A 23,529-nucleotide genomic window follows, 5' to 3' on the forward strand; every position below is an offset into this window, starting at 1 on the left:
CCAACTATGACAGAATAAGCGATTCGAAAAAAGTTACTTTTTGTTCAACTTTTTTGTGTCGAACGTGCCCAAACAATAATTTAGATCAACGACTTTGATTCTTTGAAGTTTCAGTTTAACTACAAATAATTGCAAAAAATAATAATTAACTAGGCAGGTTTAACAAAATCGTAATTCCGTGTATTAAAATATAGCATAATTATTGACCTTCATAAGGATTCTGTGTTATAGGTAAATACTGCAAAAATAGCCGCCGCCTGGTTCTTCGTTTTACAATAAATAAGAATGCTATCACGAGTATTTATTATGATTAAATTTTCCTCATTATGTTCATGAATTCTAATCTGCTTTTTGTTATTTAAATAAACATAGGTATTTTTAAATTTATAATAGGTAAATAATAAGATGTCTTCAAGTAATGTTCAATTGGATATAAACATATATTCATTTTGTCTCTCAATTCAGCGAGTTTGTCAGGTTAAGCTGTAAAGAAAATATAATTATTTATATTATATGAATTAGTTAACGTATCAACTAATTTTATACAATTTGAAGGAATTCATTTTTATAATCGTTTATACTATATAGTACTTATGATTTTCCCGTAATAAGATGACTTGTCCATATCTTGTGAATATCTTTTGCGAAGGGATAGGAATATCAGAAATACCTACCATATAGGTATTTATTTTTTAGAAAACAACAACAACGTTGTAAACAATACTTACCGCATCATATTTATAAGTTAAACAATTTGTAAAACTATATTTATAAAACTGGAATTTTGTAAACACCAAATATCGAATGCTCCTATAGAAATTTGACGCAAACGTTTAAAAATAATGAGTGTCAACTGTCAAAGAACCAGAAAACTTTATGTTTTAAATATATCGAGAGAATAGTTTTAAATTAAATAAATAATTATAAAGACATAATAGCTTATTTTTATCGATGAATAATTCATATTAATAATTTTATATTTTATTTATTTTTATAGAAACATCTGTCGAAGCAAGTTTGACAGTTAAGTTTCAAAACTTACATAGAAACCTCAAACATAATTATCGTTCTTTCATTCGGTCTTGCGATGCAAATACGGTTCAGCTTATAGGAGGACATGGTACGAATAAATGCTATTGACTTTAAGTACCTAAACTCAACTGCATCGCAACTGGATAGTTTTAAGAAAGTTCATGGTAGGCCCCTCTGTCATGGTAGCTGTCCTCGCTTAATGTAAGACAAATTGATGCGTAAGTAATTAATAAGATTTATCAAATATTTGGTGAGATTAGAAAGCTATTTTTCCCATTCATGTTAATTTTGTTATTGATGCTACTGAATAATTTTAGTGATTAACTAGATATGTCCATTTGGTGTTGAATGATCTGGTTTTATAATTCTGAAATGTAATACTTTTGATCTTATCATAAACCACATCGAAAACTGTTTATTTTTAATAAGCGTCTTAGCTATATCAAATAAAAAAGGTTTTATATTATTTCATTACATGTCTAATTAAATAAACTTATCAAATATTCACGCCTTTTTCCTTAAGGGGTAAGTAGACCACGGATCTCTACTTGCTACGATCCTGACAAATCTCTCGCTTCATCCACGTTCGTGACATTCCCCGGGCATGCTAGTCGGTTGGTTTTTTACTTGTACAACTTTTAACTTGTATATATTTATTTTATATATCTGTCGAAAAAATTTTACTTTCAAAGTCACATGAGTTTTTGAAACAAAACATTTACGGTAGGGTACGGTATTAATACGTTTGTGATTTGGTAGTTTTACAGGCATATTCTAGAACGTATGCCACAACAAATATGACTTGGATATTTAAGTATTTAAATTTTAATAGTATATACGTCTTTTAATTTTAATATTAAAAGTCATAGTATATATGTATTATAATATTAAATAATTTTAAGCTTAAAATTGAATACTTTACTTACGTTACTTATACTTAAAGCCGGAAGTTAATATATACCATTTGAGAATCAGAATTGACACGGATATTAGTTGAACTTTTTTTATTACAATTTTTGAAAGGTAAAGAAGGTTGTTAGACATGCCCCCTCATCAATGCCAAATATAGTGCCAAGTCACTGAGTCCATAGATAATACAATTTGAAAATTATAAAATGAAGTCATCTTGATTAATATGTCCATTGAAAGCATCGACTCGTATTAAGCTTACATTTCACATTTGCTATTTTAATTACATACATAATTGTTTTAATAGGAATCGAATCCTCGAAATATTCAGTTTGTTTCATTATTAAATGACTTATTATATAATAAAGATCTTTATTTCACTTCCATTTTTTTTATTATGTAGTAAAATTTTATTTATTCTGTGTATCTTTTAACTATTAGGCCTTAAATTTATCTGTTGGCACAATAAATCAATGGCGTTAGAGACCTTTTTAGGTCTGGGCCTCAGATTTCTGTATCTGTTTCATGATCATTTGTTAATCGTATAGGCAAGAAGGTGATTGGCCCTATGTGCCTGACACACGCCGTCGACTTTGTGGGTCTAAGGAAACCGGAATCCTCACGATGTTTTCCTTCGCCGTTCGCGCTAATATTAAATGCGCACATAGAAAGACAGTCCATTGGTGCACAGCCGGGGATCGAACCTACGACCTCAGGGATGAGAGTCGCACGCTCATTTATAATTTTCAGTATGTTATAGTACATGGTACAACTTACACGTGGTGATTTTGCTTCATGTTCACTTCCTTGGACAAGTTCCTTAAGTTGTATGACAGAAGGCACTGAGCTGGTCGAATCCTCGCAAAGGTAAATCGCAAAGGAAATAATTAATTGCAACAATATCATAGGAATTCTATGCCTCATTGTGGAACACAGAATTTATTTCTGACCTGTTTGAAAATGCAACCTGATATATCTGAAAAATATTGTTTTATCCGTAAATATTGTTTCAATGAATTAAAGCATTGTGCAATTGGAACGTATTTTCTTACTTCCATATTAAATAATGCCGAAATTATTTCGTTAATAATAATTAATTCATTATTATTTACATAGCGTTGTTTGCTATATCTAAATTTACTCATAAAAACCAAAAACAAGGCGAGTTTTCCTTGAAGTAACAAAACGATAATAGTGAATTAATTAATCAATTAATTAACTTAACCAAAATGGTACTGAGACCGTTATACAAATATAAGAATAGAAATATAAAATTAAAACTTGTCTAATCATCCAGAAATTATGCATCGACATTTCCGATTAAGAACTCGATCTAGATTTTTTGTATTATATTAAATCAATTGGGCAATTAGTTTCGAAATTGGATTATTAAAAGTTTGCATTCTAGTTTTTTCTGAGTGAGTAACAGCATATACGTTACCGGTTTTGCGGCAATGACCCCTAGACACTTGAGCGACAGTGAACTCTCTTGGCCCCGCTTGGCAATCACAAATGCAGAGTAGGTGGTTTATTGGTAACACTGCACCGAACACGACCGCTCGCCACGATCATTCCCTAGATACTCATATTTCGACCCTGTAGCTGTCGCGTTGCGTTAATGTTCCTTAATTATACTTATTGTTTCTAATTACAATTAACATTTCCTCATTTGACTAATGATATATAAAAGCAATCTTGACCTTAACCTATAACCTACAGTGAGAATGTGTTTACTTAAAAATCGCCACCGTCAACTAACAAGAAGACAAATCTAGATAATAAACTCTTAATATAAGTTTAAAATATACTCTAAAGAAGCGTTATTTGAAGTCATATAACTCCTATAATCCTTATAAGAGTTATGATTCTCATAACTCTTATAAGGTATATTTTGTACCTATTACATTAATAATTTTTAATGCAGGTGATCAAACCTTTCCCACCAAACCGTTATAATTTTGCCGGGACAATGAAACCCACTCAAAATCAAACTCAGCGTGTGTATAAGTTCGGGAAAAAGGTTATATTCGCGTGTACTGTGCGAAAGATTAGCACTGTATCCGGTGTTATTTGAAGGGGGGAATATAATTCATAATTGAGCTAATTGTCTCGGTTCCATGTGTAACAATAGAATATGTTTATATGTATCTAGGACAACGGCAAAGTTTACTTGCGGTGCATATGTAATGTTCACTTAATCCTTCAAATATATAGATATGTTCAATGAAGTTCCGTATGAACACTTTTGAAAACTTTTTGTAAATGTTTCAAAGATCGTTATAATATAAGAATAGAATAGAATAGAATTATTTGTTACATTTTTGATCATTATTTAAAGAATGGTTCGACTAATATCAATGGTATCGCCGTATCCAATTAATAAATACATTTTTTTCATATCAATATTGTTATATTAACAATAGTCATTACTATAATAAAACATTTAAAATGCGAATATATAACGAATTGATTAACTTTTATAGGTGGTCTTAAATCTATATAAGATCATTTCGCAGCCACATTGAAAACACCAACATGAAATCAGCCAACAGATGGAGTATCACAAGTTCTATATATTATAAACACATCAAAAGGAGTGGTTTGCTTAGAGTGTTTTAAGTCCTCTATTATTTACATACTGATACGAAACAAGTGCATAATGGTAGGAGCTGCATCTATACAATTATACAAATGTTGTCCAATTAAGATTAACAAAGACAGAACTAAGTCAAGACTAAGTTTAGTATGACAGAGAAATAAACTATCCAAACTTACAACAACTTAACAATTCTTTGTCGTTCATTTTTCGTAAGGATAACTTCTTTCTTTTATATACTGTTAGTATCCGTGCATTCATTAGTTGAGACTTAAGTTCAGACAAAAACACTACATAATTCAATGGCCTTATTTAGAAAATATTAAGTGCTTATCAAAGAAAAGATTAAGGAAGTGACCAAATCAGATTAATTATAAATCGCTATGTCTTTCATCTGTCTAAAACGTCATGTTTATTGAAATCACTTATTTAAAATCTAAACTAAAGATAACATTTTAATGACACAGATTTATAAATTTTGTTCTGTACGTCTTTTTCACTGACTTCTCGTGGTACAATGATGTAAAAAAATCTAACCCACAGAATTTACGGGTAAGCTTAAACAAGGTTTTTATAATTGAAGAATTCTGCCAAAAATAACTATCTCAAAATAAAGCAAAAATTAGGGAAAGAAAAGCTTATTTATAAAATTAAGCGTTTGAAGCAAAGTGTTATATCTGTTGTCGATTTTATAAAATTCAATTAAATATTCATAGTTTTATGAACGCTTCTCTAGACAAGATGGGTTCACAAAAATTCTTGTAATAATAATAATAATCTCGTAAATCAAACGTTAAGTATTTTTACGTGTAAATAATTCATAAACAAATATTCTATTATACTATATTATTATTATATATTATAATATAGTTCGATTCTAAACTATTTCCGCGGAAATTACACTCCAAGACAGTATTAGGATTATACAGTTAGACATTATCGTCACAAGTTTGATGCATGTGCTTGTATAAAAATCAATAATTTAGAACGGGTTTTTGAAATAAATTCACAAGTTTTCCGTCAAAACGCTTATAAAACTAATATTTTATATAGATTATTACTTTGTTTTTCTATGTTTATTTTATTATTTGAAAATTACTTTTCAAAATGATGTCATATATACTTAGTAATGCACGCTTATATACGAAATTTTATTTTAGGTAGTATAATAATTTGCTCATTATTCAACTTTGGTACAGTCAGTTTGAATTTTTAAAACTCAATTAAAATATTTTAACATGTATATTGTACCTAGCTAAGGTATGCTTGGGAATAAAATACGAACTAATCGAACCCCTAAATAACGTGTTGTAATTTCTTTCTTCTTATTTTATTATTTTTAGATTTCAATTCAAAATGTTGTCATATTTACTTAGTTTATAAATTGCTCGGTATTCATCTTTGGTGAACTGACTGCGAGTGACTTTTTAAATCTCATTTAAAATATTTTAATATGTATATTGTACCCCTTTTTGTTGCAGGAGAAGGTGAGGTAAGATGGGGACTCCAAGGACTTGGAAGTATAAACATAAAAAAATTACTTTAACTATTTAGGATATTGCGCGTTCTTTTTACAATAGCTACAAAATTGGGTCGTTATAAAAAAATCTTAAATAGTTTTATCCTATTTTCTTTTATTATAATCACTAGCTTAGATTTATTTTGTCGAATCCAAAATTTAATGTGTTAAATCACAGCCACATTTTATATTTACCCTAAGCTTAAAAATTTTAACCTATGATACGCGTGCAATAAGAAGACATCAACAAGAATTTATCATCAGTGAAAGGAAATGTCTTTGTTATGATAACTACCTCATTTTGTACTTAGTATTAATATACCGGCATGTTTCTCTTTATGATGATACATGATTGCCTAATGTTTTTGTGGTATAAACCATCATTATTCTTATCTTAGATCATCTTGGAGAGTTAAATAATAAAACTTGTACACTTTAGAAACTTCATTGCGCTTCAATTGTTTATAATTAATCCGAGGCCCCAGTTCCCCTGGAAATTATCAAAGGAGTCAAGATACTACTGTGACAACATTTTTTATCCACAAAAGCTTTCATAATCATATAATATGGTACCAACAACGGTGTTGAACTGATCAGTTTAAAAAAAAGCATTGTTAAGTGCCTATCTGTTACCTAATCCGCTTTTTACTAGTATTAGAAGTATTTTTCCTTAACAATAAGCAAATAATTAATAGTAAAATCTAAAATTGGAAGTGTAAGGTTATTATTGTATTTTTATAATTTATCTTTACCATAATTATCATAAATTTTAGAAAAGATAGCCGTATATTGTAGATATATCATTATATATGATCTGGTGACTTTAATAAATAACTTCATAAATGTTTTAGTGTCAAGATGGCAGGTATGTTCTTTGAAATCCACTCGTAAAGACATGGCTGATTTTCTTAAAATACAGAAAAAATATCCGTTGATGCACAACTTAGCATTCGAATACATGACCTCAGGGTTGAACTACACGCTTAACCACTAGTCTAACATCGGTATATTAGCTAAGGTATGCTTGGGAATAAAATACGAACTAAGCGAACCCTTAATAACGTGTTTAAATTTCTTTTTTCTTCTTATTTTATTATTTTTAGTTTTCAATTCAAAAATGTTGTCATATTTACTTAGTAACCCACGTTTATAAATTGCTCGGTATTCAACTTTGGTCAACTGACTGCGAGTAAATTTTTAAATCTCATTTAAAATATTTTAATATGTATATTGTACCACGTTTTTGTTGTAGAGGAAGGTGGGGTAAGATTGGGGCTCTTATATATAAACTAGGACTTGTATATAATGTATATAAACAATAAGTTAGGCAAGTCCTTGTTTAGGGCAAGTCCAATTAATACCGCAACAACTGAATTAACTCGATCGAAACCGCAGTGCACAGCTAGTTAAATATGTTTTAAGTAAGGGGAAACTTGTTTAGCTAAACATTCTAAACTCTTAAGTATTTAGAACTCCAAACTTATTGACCTCAGCTATCGATCAATGGAATTTGAGATACTTTCATTATTAAATTTTTATCTTCAATCTAATGAAGAATTTACTTTTAATTTACATGTTGAACTTGTTGTGTAGATTAATTTTCTTATGTATGGTAGATCTTCTCGTCTCTCGATTTAACGACAGACTCGCTAAAGCGTCGAAATCAACTGGCTTTGTTTTCCATACAATGATAAACTCTACGTAGCATTACAGTATCTCTCAAAAACGACAACACTTAAGTAATAAAGTACTTTTTAAGTTGCTGAAACTAATAAAAACTGCGCAGCTGTGTACGTTCTTTTGTCGCTTTTTTATCCTAGCCCGCGATAAACTTGACCGTCGGCATCATGCATACGAACTTTCTAAGAAATTTGTTTATAAATTGGGATTGCTTGCACGTGTAGACTGTTGTTGACCATGACTAATAAGAACGAGTTATGGATTATCTAAGTATACATTTTTCTTCTCTTCATTTAAAAACAACTGTCTATGACGCCAAAAAATGCATAGTCCCTTTATTGTCGTTATATAGAATTTACACTGTATTTCTACTCATAGTGTAATCGCAATTGGAATGAAATTGACGAAAGCGTGTAGTTAAAAGATTGCTTTTGCATTGATTTAGATTTTATAGATATGAGGGAATAATATAATCTTCAGTTAAGTTACATATAAATATTTTAGTTAATAATTAGAAGTGTAAACAAAATGTAAACAATCATCGCACACTTGAAGCCAAAATGAGCCCTTTAATTTTTACCAAAGTCATAAATTGTACTTTAACATTCTCGTTTAATGTCCAATAACATAAGTGTCATTTAGCTTTGTGAGTCCTTAGATATGTCAAGTTGGTTTTTGTTAACGTCGCCATTACGCGTTATTTTATGTTAGTTATAAGCTCATATTTAAAACCATTAAAGTCAGTTTTTACTAAGCTTCAAACAAAACGATTTATTTGAACATATCCATAGAACAACCGCTACCAAACTTAATTAGGGTTAATCTTTTTTTGTAAAGTCTCAACATTACTCTCTATAGGTAGATAGATCTGTAGGTATATAATAAAACATGTCGGATCAATCTGTAAGCTTTTAAACGTCGTAGTTTATTAACACATGACTCGTATAACCAATCGTAATAGCCTAATTCTAGGCATAATAAAAAGTAAATTTAAAAATTATTTTTGTAAGCATCAGTCGCGGTCCTAAACAGGGCTCCTATGGTAACATTAATACAAACCACAGTGGTTTTCAATTCTGTAAAATAAATATATATAAAAAAGTTAACTTTTGTAGCTGTTGTGGCTAAAAATCCAGCAAGTATTACAGGCTATTTGAATTTGAATTAGTTTTTTAAATAAGGCTGTAGGTGATTAGTACGTGTCGTCATGAAACAATAATTCGTTCTGAAAAGAACAGTTAATTGCGTTACCGTTAGGACAACTTTTTGCCGCGCCTCAATTTTATTGTCTACGCACCCTTCGCATCTTGGTACCACATGTTTACCACTAGTGGCCAGGTAGGATAATTTTTGTATATAAATCTACAGTTTCTAAAAATTAAACACATTCCACATTCCATCTTCACCTCTTCTCAACGAATTATTAGGAAGTTTTATTTTAACCAAATAAGGACCAATCAACATAAACCAAAACTACCCTAAAGTGGTGACCCCGAGAAGAACTCTAAGAAAATTGAAGATGACGAACACAGAAAATTCCGGTGCAGAGCGTCAAGTTTCATCACATCCGTCGAGCAAAGAAGTCTCCGGTATCTCACTGTCACTCCGTGTGCCACCTCCAGAACAACCAACCATCGACACCCTCATCGGTGAAATAAGAAGGTTGTCTTTGGAAGTTGCCGAGCTACGAGTACAACCGCGCGACAACTACCGCAACAGTCGTTCTCACCACCATTCACAATCACGCTCGCGGAATGCATCAACAAAGCGCAACGAAAACCGACGAGAGTCGCAGATGGAAGATCGAAGCCGGAAAAAATCCCCAATGCCGTACTGCTATTACCATCATCGCTACGGTATGGACGCGAAGAAATGCACACCACCATGCAGTTTCAAGCCCATAAATCAGTCGGAAAACTAAAAGTAACGCTGGCCGCGGCGGGAACCGGCGTTACCGAATCATCACACCGCCTTTTCGTTACCGACAGGGTAACGAAACTTACCTTTTTGGTCGACACAGGAGCCAATATCTCCGTGCTACCAAAGGCAAAAGGCTCACGCGAAAAACCACTGCCGTTTCAACTCTACGCCGCCAACAACACAGTCATTCCAACATACGGAGAGAAGTCACTCCAACTCGATCTTAACCTCCGAAGACCATATACATGGAAATTCGTCGTAGCAGATGTGTCTAAGGCAATCCTGGGAGCAGATTTCTTGCAGCACCACCACCTCATTGTCGATGTAAAAAACCGAAGATTGATCGACGGGAAAACAAAGCTGGTAACAAACGCTCAACTCAGTACTGCAGACATACCTACAGTTCGTAGTATAGACATTGAGCAAAATTACCACAGCATACTAGCAGATTTCCCAGGCACAACCAGAATCACTTCAATGAAGCTTAGTCCCAAACATTCCGTTGAACACTTCATTGAAACAAATGGACCGCCCCTTCACTGCAAGCCACGCCTCATTGCACCGCATCGTTACGAAATGGTCAGGAAGGAATTCCAAAACATGATCGATCAAGGGTTATGCAGACCAAGCAAAAGCCCTTGGGCATCACCTCTTCACGTCGTGCCAAAGAAGAATGGAGACCTACGCGTGTGTGGCGATTACCGAAGGCTCAACGCCATAACCAAGCCCGATCGGTATCCCATACCACGCATACGTGACTTCACATACCAACTCGCAGGGAAGAAAATTTTCTCCACACTCGACCTCAATCGCGCGTACCAACAACTGCCAGTCAGCGAGCAAGATGTGGAGAAAACCGCCATCATCACACCTTTTGGTCTTTTCGAGTTTCCGCGCATGTGTCCTGGCCTAAAGAACGCCGGACAGACTTTCCAACGCTTTATTCACGAAGTACTGCGCGAACTCGACTTCGTATTTCCTTTCGTTGATGATCTACTCATAGCATCAATCGACGAGGAAGAGCACCGAAAACATCTACGCATCGTATTACAGCGACTAGAAGAATACGGCATCACCATCAACCCATCAAAATGTGTTTTCGGCCAGCCAACTGTGAAATTCCTCGGTCACCAAGTCACAGCGGAAGGAATACAGCCACCCCAAGAGAAGGTACAAGCTATTACAGACTTTCCAAAACCACAAACCGTAGAAGAACTACGACGTTTTCTCGGTATGATAAACTTTTACCGTGAAAATATCAAAGATGCCGCCACCATACAAGCGCCGTTAAATACCTACCTGCACAACGTCAAGAAGCGTGACAAAACTAAGATCGACTGGACCACTGAATCAACGCAAGCTTATGAAGCATGTAAAGAGAGCATAAAAAACGCCGCTTTACTTGCTCATCCGTCTCACCAGGCGACACTTGCTATATTCAGCGACGCTAGCGACAAAACAGCTGGTGCCGCACTCAACCAATTTATCAACAACTCATGGCAACCACTCGGCTATTTCTCGAAGAAATTCACCGACGCACAGACTCGCTACAGTACCTACGATCGAGAGCTACTCGCCATCTACATGGCTGTCAAACATTTCCGCAAAATGTTCGAGGGACGAGAAATAATAATATTCACCGACCACAAGCCGCTAACTTTCGCTTACACAAAAACAAATACAAACAGCGAATCACCGAGACGCACCCGACAGCTACTTTATATCAGCGAATTTACCACTGATATACGACACGTTAGTGGATCTCAAAATGCAGCCGCAGATGCATTATCACGTGTCGAAGCAATCACCTGTCCATCGCCGATCGACTACAATCTACTTGCTGAAGCTCAAGAACGTGATAGCGATACCATTAAAGCACTCAGTCTACAGAGCAACTTATGTTTCAAGAAAGTCAACCTGCCCGTCTCAAATATCAAATTACACTGCGAAACTTCAACCTCACAGTTACGTCCGTACCTACCAGAAGAATACCGACGTACCGCATTCAACGCAGTACATAACGTTAGCCACCCTGGAATCAAGACTACGAGAAAATTAATTACGCAACGTTACTTTTGGCCCTCAATGAACGCAGACGTCGGCAAGTGGGCAAAAGTATGCCTACAGTGTCAGCGCGCCAAAATACAACGCCACACATCAAGTCGATTATCAATTTTTTCACCAACCGAACGATTCGAACACGTTCACATTGATATCGTTGGTCCGCTACCTACCGCGGCCAGCGGTCATCGATACCTCGTGACAATGATCGACAGAGCAACAAGATGGCCCGAAGCATACCCATTATGCGAAATATCAGCTGAAGACGTTGCCAAAGCGGTATACGAAGGTTGGATTTCCCGTTTCGGTTGTCCTGTAACAATAACAACGGACCAAGGACGCCAATTTGAAAGCAGAGTATTTGCATCTCTTTCTCGCTTACTAGGAATCGAAAAAACGCGTACAACTTCATACCACGCACAGTGTAACGGTATCATCGAACGATGGCACCGTGTCCTTAAAGCCGCATTAAAAGCAAGACTACAGACCGCAAGAAGCTGGATCAACGAGCTACCAACCGTCCTACTCGGATTACGCGCCGCTATGCGAAGTGACACCGGCGTAAGCGCCGCTCAGCTTACTTACGGTTGCAACATACGCTTACCCGGTGATTTCCTATCAACGACCCGCAATGACGTCATCATGGACTCTGGCTACATCGATCAGCTGCGCGACGCAATACGTAACCTGCAACCAATGCCGAGTCAACCACACAGCAACACAAAACCTATATTTGTACACCGCGACCTGCAAACATGTGAATACGTATTTGTTCGCATAGACGCCGTAAAGAAGCCATTACAAGCACCTTACGACGGACCCTATCGCGTGCTGAAACGAGACAGCAAGATATTCACGCTGCAGTTACCTAACCGTGAAATGAATATCTCTATCGACAGACTCAAACCTGCCTACACTATCGCCGAGCAAGATGTGCCTACTGATACAACAACGAGTACCTGCAACAAGCAAAACACATCAAGTGCGAGCGAACTACATGAACCATCAAATAGCCTGAAACATCAAAATGACAACAACCTGAAACAACAAGACACTGGGAACACCTCAATACCTACAAGAACAACTCGCCGAGGCCGCGTTATACGCCTGCCGGTACGCTTCGCTAGAGGGGGAATCCTGTAGGTGATTAGTACGTGTCGTCATGAAACAATAATTCGTTCTGAAAAGAACAGTTAATTGCGTTACCGTTAGGACAACTTTTTGCCGCGCCTCAATTTTATTGTCTACGCACCCTTCGCATCTTGGTACCACATGTTTACCACTAGTGGCCAGGTAGGATAATTTTTGTATATAAATCTACAGTTTCTAAAAATTAAACACATTCCACATTCCATCTTCACCTCTTCTCAACGAATTATTAGGAAGTTTTATTTTAACCAAATAAGGACCAATCAACCTAAAGCAAAAACTACCCTAAAAGGCTTTTTTTGTTTGGTGATTTGCCCTTCCCGAAGCGTAACAAATTCGCGCTATGCATGATTTTCCGCATAGTAAACTCGAATTAAGGTTAAAAGTTTTATAGTGACATATAATTTTGTATATAATAAAGACTGTTGACGCAGTGACACATATACTATGCGACAGTATCGTGTTTGTGGGCGGTTGAACTCCACACAAACGGACTGTGGAATTTGCACTACATTTCACGCATCAGGTTACACTGATTAGGCTGTAGATATTCTATTATCGCTAATACAATGCTATGCCTAAACAGAAAATGGATTTCTAAAATGTATGTAGGTTCTTCAGTAATTGTGCCCATACAATGCAGAATAATTGCTCAATAATATTTTCTATGAAAGATCTCACTAGAATCTATTCTAGAAATTTATTTAATTTGTGACATAAAATTTAATCTTGGTTAACTTACGAAATCTTTTCATTGCAACCTCTAACGACCAAAAAATTTAAATAATCTTGCTCAGTAAGGAGGTTTTATTTAGCTTGACCTAAGAAAACACTTATAGCTCATAAAACTCTATGAGAAATATAATAAGAAAGGTAAATGCAGGTTTTAATTAGCGTCGGCTTAATTTCTAATACTTTCTTTGCAATAAGGCACGGTTTTTCTACGGGAAGTATTCAACTAATAGTTAAATGGAGAGCCCCGTGTAACTCGACTAAACGAGCGACCTAGTGGTTGCGTATTGAAAGCGAGATCGTATAATTACAGTGGCAGGGATGGTGGTCTCCACGGAATAGGCGAGTCGCTGCCAGCGTATAGTGCCCGCGCACTTCGTCATGCAAACACTGTCGACATATGGCGCGTCGCCTGGCGCTCTTTGCGCTCTTGGCGTGTCTCGTGACCGCGCTCCATCCGCCTCCACGACCCGCGGACCTCTCCATTTCCAAATCAGACGACCCCTTTGCCTTTTGGGACGATTACGACGAATCTCCAGAGTTCGTACCTATCCAATCCATCCCTAAAAACAAACCCAAAGTGATTATACGAAGCAATATACCAAAAGTTAATGTAACTATGAAAAAATGTGATAAAAATAATGTAATTAAGACTACTATAAAAATCGAAACTCATACGAACTTTATTGTGACAAGGCGAACACCAGTGCATAGTAAAATTACGCGGTCCCCTTCAAAAAAAGTGGTGGTGTCAGATCAAGAGTTGTGGGTGGATATTAATGCATCAACGCCGAGGGGTACCTCGAAAAAACCGAATGTTCGGAGGACTACCACAAGTCGGACTACTACAACCAAACGTCAAACAACAAAGCAGCCTCGCAAAACTACTCGCAGCCACACAACGGTATCACGGCAGACAACTAAAAGGAAATATAATTTGGTATCAAAGAGTACAAAAGCGCCAAAGAAAAGTCCATGTCCACCAAAACACTCCGGGTACAAGACGGCGTTAGAAAATGTTAAAGATAAAAGGCCATCTAAACAAAATAATTCAGGTTGGTTTATAGCGCAGGGCTTTCTCGGTACTCGTATTGCGAGCAAACAAACTGATGTCATTCTAGAATCTAGTTTCTACTCTGATTCACTAATTTACTGTTTATTCAAGGTACACTAGCTATTAAAGTCATTCAAGAATTTTCTTTAATTGAAAATCTTTCCGTTACATTATTAATATCTTGTAACGACTAAGTATTAAACAAGTATACTATCATATTTAATTCATGCTCTCGTAATTGGATCTAAAGCATCCATTCAATAGATATGTTTTTAGTTGAAAAATATGTGTGTTCAATTTTTTATTAACACACAAGATGTAAACTAATGTAAATGAAAAGATAACTTTCGCCTAACGCAAAAAAAATACGGTTATTGGATGTTGAATAGTAGTTAAGAAACTTTGAAGGCATTAACGGAAATGGAAAGTTCCTTTTAAAGCAGAAAATATTTATTAATTAGATATAATTTTCATATTAAGTAAGCCAATTATCCGTTTCACTTTATTATCTTAACTTAAATCTATCAGCAATAAAATCCATGACTAATTATAATTTTCCAGCATAAACACGAGGTAATCACTTGAAAAGTGTTTTATTGGTTAAGTTATGATAATGCTTAATATAATTATTTAACGAAGATTCATTATGAATAATAATTTAGGCACAAAAACATTGTTATTATTATTTTTTAATTGAATTACCTATTAAAAATTGGAGCGAAAAGTAATAAGTTGTGATGAATCCATCGGCAGTTTGGTTCTAAATATTCATCGTATGTTAGACTATTCATGTATTTAAAATACATTGACTTCATTTATTAGCAATTTATAGCTACTTTTTAAATAGCTTACAATTGGTACCGAGTAAATTCTTTGATATCATTTTATTCATGTAAGTTTTGTTGGTCTAATATCATTTTTACGATTACTACCAACACTACAATTAAAAATAATGTTAATATTTAAAAGCGTTACTTACTAGCATACTGAATTTTACGCTGAATATATCGTATCATATCATTTAATAATTTTATTCAATTCACGAAAATCGATTTGTGATTTAAAAAAGTACCTTTAATTTAAGTTACCAGGCACAGGTATAATATCTAATTATAACAAATGTTTGCGATTTTTTTTGTAAATTAACTGAATTTATTTAGAAGCTAAACTTTAAGAATTTGTTAGTACCGTACAGTACATTACTATTAGTAGTTGTATTATTGAAATGGCTAATGTTAGACACTTTCTATTTTAACATGCCTATAAAGTAAGTTGTTAGTTTCTCATCAAATCATATATTTTATTGTCTGCAATAAAATAATATAAATTTTAATTAATGAACTGTGAAATACTAGTTTTTAGTTATACAGTCGTGTCAGCGACACCGACAGAATGAAAAATTCTTCGTAAATAATAATTTCCTAACAAATGTAGCAATATCATGAAAGCCCCTTTTCATTAAACATTTCTCAAGTGTAATTATAAAATTTTCCATTACTTGCTTATAACTATTTTCCGGTTTGAGTTTCTCGAACTCTAAGAGACTAGCTATAAAAAGTTTACACATGAATTGTAATTCAATAATCCATGGGATAATATTTATAATTCTAAATACGTAGGTACTTTCACTCTTATTACAATATAAATAAATAGATAGACGCAGGCCATTGATTTTTATTGAGTCCATACTTTTTCATTTAACGTCTTAGATATGTAATATTTGTTATTATTGTATACTAATAACTTTTTTCATATTACAAATAGGTATCAAAATACCTAATAAATTGTTCCCATAAATTTACGTCAATATGGTGGGCATTATGAATAATCTGATTATTTAATTAATTTAAGGTATTTTTACAAGAATTTATAAATGGATCGTTGGGTCGAAGACTTGGTTTAGTGGGGGATGGTTTCAGCCAGATATCGAAGCGCCGACCAGAAGCACGACCCCAGTCCCGCCCAGTACTTCAACTGGGAACTGGTTTCAATTATTTCTGGATTCGGAGGATAATGATAATGCCCATTCATCCACTGGGGTCAATAGTAAGTTCTAAGTCATGAGAAAAATTAAGATGAACATAAATTATTAGAATGACGAATATACAATTCAATTGTATACTTCCTAATTTTGTCTCTGATCTACGCAGAACTGTTTTCTAAAATGGTAAATTTTGATTACAGTAAAGAAAACTGATAAAAAGATCGTAAGAAAAAATTACAAAGGTTATCAACTACTTCGATCATACCCCGATTCGCAATGGAAAATACGATCCCTGTTAGACCTACAGGAAGAGGGAGAAGGGTCTGGTTTAATGTGGTGGACTCTACCATCTCTCAATGGCTCCACAGATCTCCTCGTTCCACCCGATCTCTTAGTAGACGTAAAAGATCACTTAAAATCCTCCAATGTCGACTTCGAAGTAATTATCTGGGACCTACAGGTATTTTGCTGTGATAAAGTACTGTCATAACGCAACAGTCAAGATGTCGATTTATTTAAAAGATTTTTTACAGAAAGCAATTATGTATGAGAACCCGAAACTTTCGAAGAAACAGCGTCTGGAATTAGTTCAATTGAGAGGACATCCGATGACCTGGAGGCGATATCATCGCTACGCTGACATCCTGAGATATTTAGAGTATTTGCAACTTTCCTATCCTGATATTGTGGAGCTGGTCCCGCTGGGGCGCTCTTCGGAAGGATTGCCTTTAGTTGTAGTTAAGGTAATATTATACTTAACCACCTAAGATATTGGCCCTAGTTTATATTCCACGACCACGATACCACGATTGCCATAAGCAAAGTCTAAATTAGTTTGAATTCTGTATTATTCTGTAACATTCATATGTTAAAGCAATTATATTAAAATACCTAATGGTTGTATGATCATAACATTGAGAAGAATGGTATACATGTCGTACAAGTCAAGCTAAATAACAAAATCCTAATTTAATAGTCGCTAAAATATGTTTAAGTCCGTAATTAATGCAAAATAATACTTAACAATCCGTTTATTCGTGAACCAATATAATTTCTATTAAGTTGAAGTTGAAAAGTCTAGGCTAATTTTACAATCACACATTCATTCATACATTAAGATCAACATGTCCTGAAGATATATAAGAGTAAACTATTTTCTTTCTTTTTTAATGGGTACAGAGGTTTAATGGTTTATAATAACTGATTTGAAGGATTGTTTTATAAAATAACTAAAACAGCAAGCCTGATCTGATAAATATAGCAGAAAGTGCAAAGATAATTTTAACAGTTAATAATTCAACAGATTTCAATACCAACCAATGAAACAATGACGAAGGCTTCCATCACCAAAGAGCAGAAGAAGAAGTGGAAGCTTCGTTCATACACAAAACCAGCTATTTGGATAGATGGTGGTTCCCATGCAAGAGAGTGGATTGCTCCAGCTGTGGCTTCTTGGTTAATACATAATTTAGTTGAAGGAGAAAAAGACTCGGGTACGTTGCCCTTAATTGCATTATCCTTAACTTGTTCATAACTTCCAACGTCGTATGATTGATATCAAACCTAATAACCAAAATAATAGAATTTGTAACAATTTTGCTTATAGGTGTAATTTTAAATATTTCCTAAATACGGTTGGTGCATTGATTCAGTATTTTTTTATTATAGTTTTTAATTAATAGTTAGCTAATTAAACATGTTGTAAAACGTTTTACACTGCTCTAACAAAAGTTGTTCTCTGTTATGTGTTAAACAAAATCTGTAATACAATATATATTACAGGCATAGATTATGAAGTACTGAAAGTGGCAGATTTCTACATAATGCCGGTGATAAACCCCGACGGATATGAGCATTCGCACACTCACGATCGCCTCTGGAGGAAAACAAGATCACGGTTGTCTGACTCCGACGATTACGGCGGCTGGTTAGAACCTAGTTTCTATAAAAACTCACTCAACCTGTACTTAAACGACTCAGCTTATTTGAAGTCGCCAATTTAACGCTACGCTATGATGACTTTATATTTGGATTTTTAAATAAGGGACTGTGCAACATTAAATATGTTAATTTTTATCTAGTTGATATATATTAACGTGTGACTGAACCTTGTCGTGTGTTCGAATCCCGGCTCCAATCTTTCTGTAAGCGCAGTTAACATGCAGTACCAACAAATGAAATAATTACGACCATCGTGATATAACGCATGATTCATAGTATGCTTTAGAGCGGTATTATTCGGTATAGCCATTGGATGTGACAATCATACGTAGCGCTTTGTCTCGACTCTTCTTAGGCATCCAAATTCGAAGATTTATTGTTTCGAGGTCCCTGGCTACTTAATTCTACTAACGCAGCCTTTGTCTGGATCTTGGGTCTCAGTCGACCACCATTTGGTGCATATGTGCTTGAGCCTGTTGATTTTATAAATTAGACGATGTTGCAGCCGTCAAGGATGTTTTAAAGTTCTTAAAGACAAAAATATTACAATGAACTATTTCATTGAAATACTATTGTCTTAGACACTGCGTCTATACGCAGAAATATGTCTGCCTCGTATAGAAGGCTTGATGCAATTCAACAACTTGTTTATAACAAAACTTCTACCCGCATAACTTGCTTAACAGACGCAATACTACCAACAAATACATAAAACTAAGGCATAAATCATAATTCCAGTTTTAAGATCTACTGGCGATTATCTTTCTTTACTGTTTTAACAGTATTTGAGATGAATTTTGTCGTAAGTTACAAAATATAACGTTTAATTTATTTAAGAAGAGTACTTTTTCACGCGAAAAACGAAGACAAGGGACATTTTTGCACAAATGTTATGTTTTAATCATTATGAATAAATAAAATTACGTGAATACAATATTTTATGGAAAGTTTTCAAGTTTTATTAAAATTAGCGTAGGATATAAATTGCCATGATTATATACACTGCTGAGCTTTCTTGTTCATACTGGTTGAACTTTATCGTTTGAATATTTTCCTATCTGTGAAAGGTAAACAGTTTTATCTATAAAAGTATGTTATTTGTTTAACATTACGAATTTGGTTTTATGGATTGTCCAAACTTTCCTTTTTAGGTAATTTAAATATAACCTACATTAAGAAATATGCATACATACATCTTAGAAGAAAAATACTAATAGAATTGAAATTTTGTAAAAGCAACCAGGAACTATTAACCAAATTTATTTATAAATAAAAAGCTGACTTTTTATAATTTTAACATAAAAGGCTACCATGGAACTGGGGACGTACCGATTGTGTGGGTGTGGACACCGACCGCAACTGGGATTATCATTGGAGGGAAAAGGATTCTTCACAGGACCCTTGCTCGGACAATTATGCTGGCCCTCATCCATTTAGCGAGCCTGAAACTAGAGCTGTTTCAGAATTCTTGGCCGAACATAGGGGTCAAATTAAGGTAACATTTAAAATAAATTCAGTAAAAATCAAACTAATTTTAATTGTTTAAAATATTATATTCGTCAAGAATGTGGTCTGTGGAGCTACGGATCATTGCCTTTGGCGATGTCATTATATGCGCTAGTTTGAATTTATGAGAAGCAGTTTAGCAATTTAAGGATTATTAAAGACAATTTCACATTTATGAAATTTCAAAAAAAGTTAATAACTCAATTTCTGCCTACTCTCAATTTTTCTCTTGAATTAAAGATTAATGCATTTCAGGTCACAGCTTTTCACTAAATGCTATAATGGAAATAAAAAATCTATTCTAAAACTGTAATAAACGTCCATTCTCCTATGGTCTAAATTATATGTGTGTATTCTCTGAGAAGTGCGTATGGCTTAAAAAAACATGATTTATTACAAACATAATTAAAGATCGTGATATATTACTTGAAAGTTAAAACATTAATTATTATGGTATTAAAATAACTACATTTAAAAATTACAATGTTATTTTAGAAAGCGTTTTATGAATCATTTTATGTTGTAATTTATATCTACAAAACTGAGGTAGACCGCATAGAGGGAAATCATGAATTATTGTGAATACGGTATTTGGCCACATGGTACTTTCAAAATAGTTTCTACGTCAAAATTTTGAGATTTATTATAATTATGCTATTGTATGCAGAATTTCTTTGGGTATTGCAAAACATAAACATGTTTTAAGGATATACAATACACATATATCTAGTATATAGGTCCCGTATAAAAACCTCTACATGTACAAAGTTATGTTCCTGATTCATTGAATATTACATTTTGTCTTTTCAATGCATACCAACTCTTTTTTTTCACCGGGATTCCAGAGCCTCCAGCTATGGAGGCTTTAAAACATATCTCAATTAAACATACGCATTTTTTTCTATAATAAGTGTTTGAATTCATCATTTACTTTGAATTCGATATAGCGTATAGATAAGGTTTTTTTAACGGTCCTATTAAGAGTCCAAGTGCGGAAAGTGAGCCCACAAACCAATAACCAATAGATATTATGATTCTACATTAAACAGCCTAAGTAGATTGCCAAATTTAAAGATTTCGATACCTTACAGGATTTTTAGTGTCGACTTTGTGTTTAATACATAAAATAACTCACTATTATTACTGTTTTTTCTATATTATCTTATTTTGAAAATAAACCTAAGAAATAACTTAGACTTGACATCTTGACAATCACTGTAATAGTAAGTGTTTTTTTTCTTTTACTATGTCAAAACTAGTGAGCTTTCGGTATCGCATCTAGAATTTTTAAAAGATAAATTACGAACAATTCCAAAATACGCGTTGACCTTGCTCTATGAAAGTAAAATTCCAGGTCTACCTATCTCTTCATGCGTATTCACAATCGTGGCTCCTACCAAGTTCACATGCGTACACATCGTATTCCGATGACGGCGTTCTTATGGAAATGGGCAAACTGGCTACAACCGCTTTGGCAGATATGTATGGTACGAAATACAAGGTACGTAGTATTTAATTATTTTAATGTAATTCAATATTTTTTTATTTGTTTACAGCTAATAAAAATATAAAAAGAACAAAAAGTTCGTCCTTATGGCAACGATTTTTATAAATCATGTACTTGTCATGTTAAAAAACCATCTTAGCTAAGTTTCACGTACTTTGTTTATTCCGTAAGTTTAGCGCTTAATAGTTATCACGCATTTGCCTGATTTCTACAGAATAATATTTCATGCCTGTTTACATAAGAATAGTTTAGAAAAATATGATGAAAATAGTTGTAAAAGACACGAAGAAATATTTCTGTGACATAACGGGTAACGTTTGCCCCATGCACAGCCAAGAACATACTTACGTGCCATGAGAAATCGGGAATTTATTAAGAAGGCCGGAACTAATTAAATATACAGTGTAAAGTAAGTGTAAAGTATATAACGACATTGAAGGGACTGCATTATTTGACGTTACAAAGTATTGTCGTTAAATGGAAATAAGAAACATCTGTATAAGAAAAAGGAAAAGTTTATTTCAGACTAGTGTAAGTAATTACAAAAAAAAACAATTCTTATTTGAACGTTATTGCGTATCGTTTGTTATTTTCGCATGACGTCTTTTTTATTACCAGAAATTTTGTAGTATCTTTATACTTATTATACGCAAACAATCAACATATGTAAACAAAAGAAAGGACTTCTTTGAAAGTTCAGTACGCATTATGGAAATAAACTCGACTGTCGGCAACTAGAACAATAAAGCGATAAAAGAACGTACAAAGCTTCGCAGTTTTTAACTAATTTTGGCAACTCAAAAAGTACTTTTTATTATTTAATTGTCGTTATTGGGAATGGTTGTACTGCTATGTAGAGTGTATTATTGTCTGGAAAACAAGCTGAACCAACGAAAGCCGAGTGATTTCGAATTCGTTAAATCGAAGGACTTTACATGGAGTTTACATTATATTTTAAATCCAGATTTGATATCATTATCAGATCATTTATACACATCTCATGATAACCAACTACTCCACTATACCAAAACATTTTAGGAGCACTCTTTTTTCCAGGTTGGATCAGCTGCAGATATCCAACAACCAGCATCTGGTATGTCCCACGACTGGGCCAAAGCTCGGGCAGGAATTAAATTCTCATACCACGTGGATCTTCGGGACTCTTACGGCCCCTATGGATTTTTACTGCCAGGTTCACAAATCGTCTCTACAGCGAGAGAAATATGGCAGGCAATAAAAGCTATTGTAGACAATTTATCGTCTTGACTGTGATTTGTGTGATTGCTAATATGTTTCAATAGAAGTTATATTTGTTACTCTTACTTTAAATAAACTTATACGACTTTTTTTAAATATAAGTTTGCTTTTGTGGATAAAAATGACTTTTCGAAACATGAATTTGGGGAATTCACTAATGCGCGGGCGCTGCCGATAGATATACTTAAAAAAACGATTACTATTAATGTGTTGTATATTTAGTGAAATTGTTTGTGTATTAGGTTTGTTATGGTATACGTGATATAGGGCCGCGGTGGGCATTTTATACATTTAGAAATAATTATTTATAAAAATTGTATCGACTATTAGTGACATTTAGATATAAATTATTGAGACACGCTACTTTCTAAGTAAATTATTATTTAATTACTAACAATGTACTTAAGATGTTTACAGTTGTAAGTCAGAATTAGGAAAATAAATTATTTTGTGATATTGACTTTTTATTTGAAAAACATGTATTTATATCCATACAATATATCTGCTAATATTACATGAGAGTAACCTATGGCTACGCTCGGGTGAAATTTTACTAAATAGATCGAAGCAGACATTTAAATACGTTTAAATAATAACTTAAAATGTTTCTTTTCTTCTCTAATATAAAACAGTTAAAAATATATAGTTTTATAATTTACTATTGGACCCGACAGACGCTGTC

The 23,529-nt window shown here is 33.9% G+C and overlaps 2 protein-coding genes and 1 long non-coding RNA gene across 3 annotated transcripts in view; 1 reads left to right on the plus strand and 2 right to left on the minus strand.

The window, feature by feature from the left end:
- LOC123710880 (CAD protein) overlaps positions 1-3,639 on the minus strand; it is a 28,361-nt gene extending 24,722 nt beyond the window's left edge. The window contains exons 1-2 of the mRNA XM_045663161.1: positions 3,383-3,639; positions 2,719-2,917 (exon numbers count right to left, since the gene is read on the minus strand). Coding sequence (XP_045519117.1) covers positions 2,719-2,865 — 147 coding nt within the window. The 5' untranslated portion in view covers positions 2,866-2,917; positions 3,383-3,639. The remainder of the gene's footprint in view (positions 1-2,718; positions 2,918-3,382) is intronic.
- A 10,335-nt stretch (positions 3,640-13,974) lies between these two features.
- On the plus strand, positions 13,975-23,251 carry LOC123711419 (carboxypeptidase A2-like). The gene is made up of 9 exons (XM_045663999.1): positions 13,975-14,653; positions 16,504-16,698; positions 16,837-17,096; positions 17,170-17,379; positions 17,940-18,129; positions 18,419-18,563; positions 19,883-20,072; positions 21,438-21,584; positions 22,647-23,251. The coding sequence occupies exons 1-9, from the start codon at positions 13,999-14,001 to the stop codon at positions 22,854-22,856; spliced, it is 2,202 nt and encodes a 733-aa protein (XP_045519955.1). The 5' UTR covers positions 13,975-13,998; the 3' UTR covers positions 22,857-23,251.
- Positions 19,507-20,007, minus strand: LOC123711420. The gene is made up of 2 exons (XR_006753952.1): positions 19,907-20,007; positions 19,507-19,635 (listed from the first exon to the last, which is right to left on the minus strand). It is a non-coding gene; the product is annotated as an uncharacterized LOC123711420 (long non-coding RNA).
- Positions 23,252-23,529: the final 278 nt, after the last annotated feature.

This window comes from Pieris brassicae, chromosome 6 (assembly GCF_905147105.1).
Source record: "Pieris brassicae chromosome 6, ilPieBrab1.1, whole genome shotgun sequence".
In the NCBI taxonomy this organism is placed as follows: Eukaryota; Metazoa; Arthropoda; class Insecta; order Lepidoptera; family Pieridae; genus Pieris; species Pieris brassicae.

Bases quoted from the DNA above. Each gene is read 5' to 3' on its own strand.
- LOC123711419 (XM_045663999.1), top strand. From the start codon at position 13,999: ATGGCGCGTCGCCTGGCGCTCTTTGCGCTCTTGGCGTGTCTCGTGACC. The intron at 14,654-16,503 runs GTTGGTTTATAG...AATTAATTTAAG, and splicing joins ATCTAAACAAAATAATTCAG to GTATTTTTACAAGAATTTAT. The intron at 21,585-22,646 runs GTACGTAGTATT...TCTTTTTTCCAG, and splicing joins TGTATGGTACGAAATACAAG to GTTGGATCAGCTGCAGATAT.